General features: G+C 29.7%; 1 protein-coding gene across 1 annotated transcript in view; it reads right to left on the bottom strand.

The window, feature by feature from the left end:
• Positions 1 to 2,714, bottom strand: part of LOC136795337 (putative autophagy-related protein 11) — a gene marked incomplete in the record, with an annotated part of 9,346 nt that extends 6,632 nt beyond the window's left edge. The window contains 1 exon segment of the mRNA XM_067045538.1: positions 1 to 2,714. Coding sequence (XP_066901639.1) covers positions 1 to 2,583 — 2,583 coding nt within the window.
• Positions 2,715 to 5,565: the final 2,851 nt, after the last annotated feature.

Here is a 5,565-nt window from a genome sequence, read left to right as displayed (position 1 = left end):
TGAGTTAGGTCCTTTTTTGAACATAATATTAGAATAGAATCTGATGGACCTAATAATTGATGATTTCCTAGAAATGAATCCTTTATTAACAGTATCAATTGGAAGAGTTTTACTTTGCAAATTAATAGCACACTTTTTAGTCTTATCTTCAGTCTTAATCACAGGCTGAGTGTTTAAATTAAGATCACTCAAGCTAGTTACAACTTCTTTCATGAAATTACCAGATTGCCCAACTTTATCATTAAATTGTAAATCTTCATTTCTAGAGATTGATTTCTTCAAAAGCACGATGTCATTGTTCACAGAAAATATTTTGGGAAATTTGTTCAGAAAATCTTTTAGTTCTAATGGAGTTTTTATTAAATCTTTAACCTCTGGAGATGCCAAATATTGATATCCAAACAGCCTAACAATGGGAAGTTCATTATTATGACTTACTCTGTCAAGAATGGATGAATAAAACTTAATTGATAAAGCTTCTTGATCATCATAAACTTCTACATTAGATTCACTGCGATCAAAACTTTTTGTTAGGCAGACATTGTTTTTTTGAACAGTAAAAATATCTGGATGAGAAGATAAAAACTTGCTTAATTCGCAAGGACTTTTAGCTAAGGCAAAAACTTCAACTGGGGCTAGGCTTCGATAACCAAACAAATGTTCAACAGGAACTTCTAAATTGGAACAGAATCTATTTAAAATTCTAGCATAAAAAGAAATGGCTTCAGCTGTTGAATACCTTTCAATGTAGCATAATTTTTCATATATAGTGTTGTACTTGGAACATTTTTCATCACTTAAATTTTTAAGAATTACATTATTATTGTTAACAATAAAAATATCAGAATATTTTTGCAAAAATACTTTTAATTGGTAAATATCTTGTACTTTGATGTCAGAAGGAGCTAAATCCACATAAATTTTTAAACGAGCAATAGGAAATTCTGTGTCCACACCCACCTTTTCCTTTAAAACCCAAACAAAAAACATTAAGCTTTCATCAACTTTATTTTTAGGCAAATTTGTACTTGAGACATCATAATTCTTTTTAAGAAGAATATAACTGTCAGTTAAATATAGAATATTAGAATATTGACTAATTATTGACCTGAAATCTTTTTCAATACTAAGAATTTGCTGTAATTCAGGAGGTGCCAAACTAATACATTGTTTAAATTGTGTTAAAGGAAACTGAACATTAAATCCAATATTTTGTATCAAAAAATTAACACAAAAGTCTTTCACTTGTTCCATAAGATCAGGATCGTAAATAGGTTTCTCGATCTTATTCAGACTATATAATTTAGATTTAAATGGGGTATCAGTGATATCAGTATCATCATTAAATTTTCTTAACAAAATCATATCATTTTTAATAATGAAGTCATTAGAATAATAAGAAAGAAATGTTTTAAGGGCATTTACATTTTCAAAAAGATATTCAAACTCAGATAATAATTCTTTAAGGGGAACTTCCAACGAACATTTCAAATTTAATGTATTTTTAATATTCCGTAAACAAACATCCAAAGCTGTTTTAATAAAATTTTCTTGAATCATATGAATAACTTCTTTAGTTGAAAGATCACTACCCTTTATACCACGTAACCTTATTTCATTTCTTTTCAAATTTATAAGTAACGAATCTTTAATCATAACATTGTTCTTATTAATCTGAAACACACAAATGTATTTAGCTAACAACTTTTTCAAATCAGCTACAGTTTTTGTGAGCTCTTTAACATCTTTTGAAGCTACATTCCGAAAAGCAAACAACCTGGAAAGGGACAATTGGCAAACAACCTCTTGTTTAAACAATATAAATAGATAATATGTAACAGCTTTCCCTAATTGCCTTAGTTTAGGATTTTTAACTTTCATACCACACATTTCTCCAAGCCATGAATAGTCACTTCTATCACAAGCAGCTGAATAAGTTAAACTAACTTTATCTTCATGAACAATGAATACTTGAGGATAAGCAATAAGAAATGATTTTAATTCCAGAGGATTTGTAGCTATTATTTGGACATCTTGTTTAGCTTTGTTTCTATGAGTAACAAGCATGTCAATTGGAAAATTATCTTCTTTATCATAAAGTATGTCAGAATAAAACTGAATAGCATTTAAAACTGTTTTATTAATGTCAGGATAATCATTCTGCAACAATGCTTTAATCCATTTATTATGACCTTCTGTTAACTCAACTGGATTAAATAAAGAAAGTTTTTCCCCACCAATGGCAAACAAAGAGGGGTAATTGGACAAGAAATCTTTCAAGTCTTTTGGATTTCTAATTATCTGCTGTATTTTGGGGTCAGCTTTTTGAATATGGCTAAATATTTGATCAATTGTAAAATTTAAAGAGGACCCTTTCCTTAAAATCAAATCCCAGAAAAACTTGAGGGCTTCAAGAGGAATTTTGTCAATAAAACCACAAAGTTCTAATTCTCTTTCATCAAATTTAAGTGCAGTACTTAGTTGATCAACCAAAACAAAATCACAGTTGTTGCAACTCTGTTGACCAATGTTCTGGGAAGTTGACACATCCTTACAGGGAATACCAAAAGCTTGGTAAGCCATTATGAAATTACAGCATTAGTGATTAGAGAAAAATTGTTGCGAGTTCCATGAGTTTAACTTCTACGAAATAAAGTTCATCCTGTAGCAATGTTTCACAAAACATAAATAGGTGGTAACAACAAAACCCAAGAAGAGGTTACACTGATAGGGAAACTAATATGAAGTTAATAAGAGATAGAGGAGGGAGGGGATCAAAGAGATCATTACGACTAAAGTAAACAGAGTAAAGTTCGCTACATATAAAGTTGGTGAATATTGGCATCGTCTAGAAGTCTTTTATGAAATTCCAGTTAAACCTTTAATTTTATATTTAATCCCAAACATTTATAAATTAAACGAAGATCATTGATTAAGCCAACGTTTCTACCCACTTTGCAGGGCTTCATCAGGGTCAAAAAGATACCAACTAAAATTTATGATTTCAATTTTATTTATTACTATCATTGCAAACAACAAAAATTTGTTACATTATTTTAGTTGTTTGTATCCTCCTTGACCCTGATGAGGTCCTCCAAAGTGCGGCGATTTTACTTTTCCATATGATACGACTATAATAAAACTTCAAGACACAACTAGTGGATCGCCTAGCACGTTTATTACAAGCCTGGTCAGAATATCTGATTGCATCAAGAGGGTCAGTCAGTATTGGGAATCATCTAGAATCGTCTCCAATAAGTAGTGCATTATCCTCTCATCTAAATCCAAGGGCACAATGATAGCTCCATCCTCTACATTCGCTAAACCAAGTTATTTTTCTTGACATGCATGTTTCAAATACAGCTCGTCAAGTAAATTTATTCTAAAAAAACAAATCCAATTTCTTCAGAAATAATTTTTTTTTTTCTAAATCTTGAAATACAGGTAATTATGCTACATAGTAGAATTATCATGAAAATTATATAGGCCAATACACTGGGCAGATGTTATCAATTATGTGTACTAATTCTTAAGTTTATTGATACTTCAATAAAAAATTATTAATTTGTTTTTCATTTCATTTACTTATATCAAGGTATCATAAGCAATTTATTATTTTGTGATTGATACATGAAAAGTGACGTATTATATCACAAACAAACTCTAAACAACAAACTGTCACTAGAAGCTTTTGATTAAAAAAAATATCAAAAATGAAAAAAATTACTAAAACAATAAACACAGAAACTATAAAATGATTAAGATGAGAGGTTATTTTTGTAAGTTAATCACGGGAACTGAACTAGCGAAAATCATTTAAAATTAAAACATTTCTACTCAAAAAGTTCAAATTTTTCATTCTCTTTCATTTACCAACTAAGGAGGTTCAAGAAGAGAAACAGGGAGGCCGCCTGTTTTCTCCTTCCTTCTGGAGAAGTCAAGCTTAAACCTCAAACTAGCCATCTACAAAATGGGTCTTTTTTAACCTGACAAGCTATTCAAACTCCCATAACCAAACTTGGGGTGGACAAAACCATTTGTTTTTGTTTTTATTTTTATTTTGTATAATTAGAAAATTCTATAAAATGGAGCAATTTTTAAGAAGTTCTACCAAAAAATACTCAATTACACTGATCAAAGACAAAGGTGGTTATTAGTATTTATGGACAGTTGAAATCAGTCTTTATCAGTTTTATCGAGAATTGTGGTAAATACAAAATTGTCTTTAAAGCCCAATTTTTACTCACTTGTTCTCAAATTTTTGCTCGAAATTTCAATATATGAATATTTATTTATGACACCATCAGTTATTTCATAATCCCCACGAAATATACTGTGGCTGCAGAAGAATCTTCAGACCACTATATACAGGTTCCTGAACTAAGGCAGGCATAAGAGCACGCATCATGTTATCTATAACATCAGTACACACATGTTTTATAAACATTCTGTATTTACTATTATACCAATTTTGATTTCCTAAGAACTTTGTTAGTTAAACTTCATAATTAGCACCCGAACAGGGACTGAGTTTGACTTATATAAAGGAAAACGTGGCTGCTTTTGTCCATTTTCCGTATAGATGAAACGTGCTAATTGGAAAAAACACATAAAATCAATCACATTCAGAAAATTTATAATTCATAAAAAACTTGGTAACTGAAATAACGAATTGTTGAGTTAACCATGTATAACAAATATATGGTACCATATATAACAAACAGCAATTTCACACAAATGTGGCAAGAAATTATTTCCTATTTTTCCTCAAATTTCTTGAAATCAATGTACCTTATACGACACAGCATGATGTAAAACAAATTATTTTATCACTTAATAAACAAAATCTGTAAGATTTGATGGTATAAGAACCGGGGACTATCCACTCAAAACACTTAACTCCTCCATAACTAAATTGATAAATTCCATTATTAAATCAGGAATATACCCAGACATGCTAAAAATCACAATTATCAGACCAATTTATAAAAAAAAAAAAAAAAAGCTGTAAAAACCATTTAGACAATTACAGACCTATCTCGATCCTAACATCGGTAAACAACATTACTGAGCAGATTTTACAAATTTAATCAATAATAAACTTGATTAGAACTGCTATATAATTTGTATATTTGTTGACATTTCTCGTTAGATACCATTATACATGAAAACCTTCTCACGAGTATGAAAAACATAGGTTCTCTGATTCAGCTTTGTGAGTTTTTAAAAGCTACTTAGAGAACAAGAACATGAAAAAAATTCTCGTCTATCTAATACGTCAAGTACAAAATTAAAAAGAAAAAAAAAATGTTTGTCAATGAGCCACTGCTATAGCAAATCAGCGATACCGAGGACGGAATAATAGTGATACTTAACTGGTGACTTGGTTTTTATTTTTAAAAAAAGTTTTTTTGGTCTACTGTACTGGAAACAACATTTTGGTTTTTTGCATATTTTTTTTTCTTCGTATTTTATCTCATTTATTACGATCACTTAATATTATTTTCTAGTTCTACAAAAAACAAAAGAAATCGATTGGTATAATATAACCACACAATTCATGCA

This window comes from Halyomorpha halys, unplaced genomic scaffold, assembly GCF_000696795.3.
Source record: "Halyomorpha halys isolate HHAL.00 unplaced genomic scaffold, Hhal_1.1 Scaffold121.1, whole genome shotgun sequence".
In the NCBI taxonomy this organism is placed as follows: Eukaryota; Metazoa; Arthropoda; class Insecta; order Hemiptera; family Pentatomidae; genus Halyomorpha; species Halyomorpha halys.
Note: the sequence above shows the minus strand (reverse complement) of the source record. Positions and strands in the feature narration are given on the sequence as shown.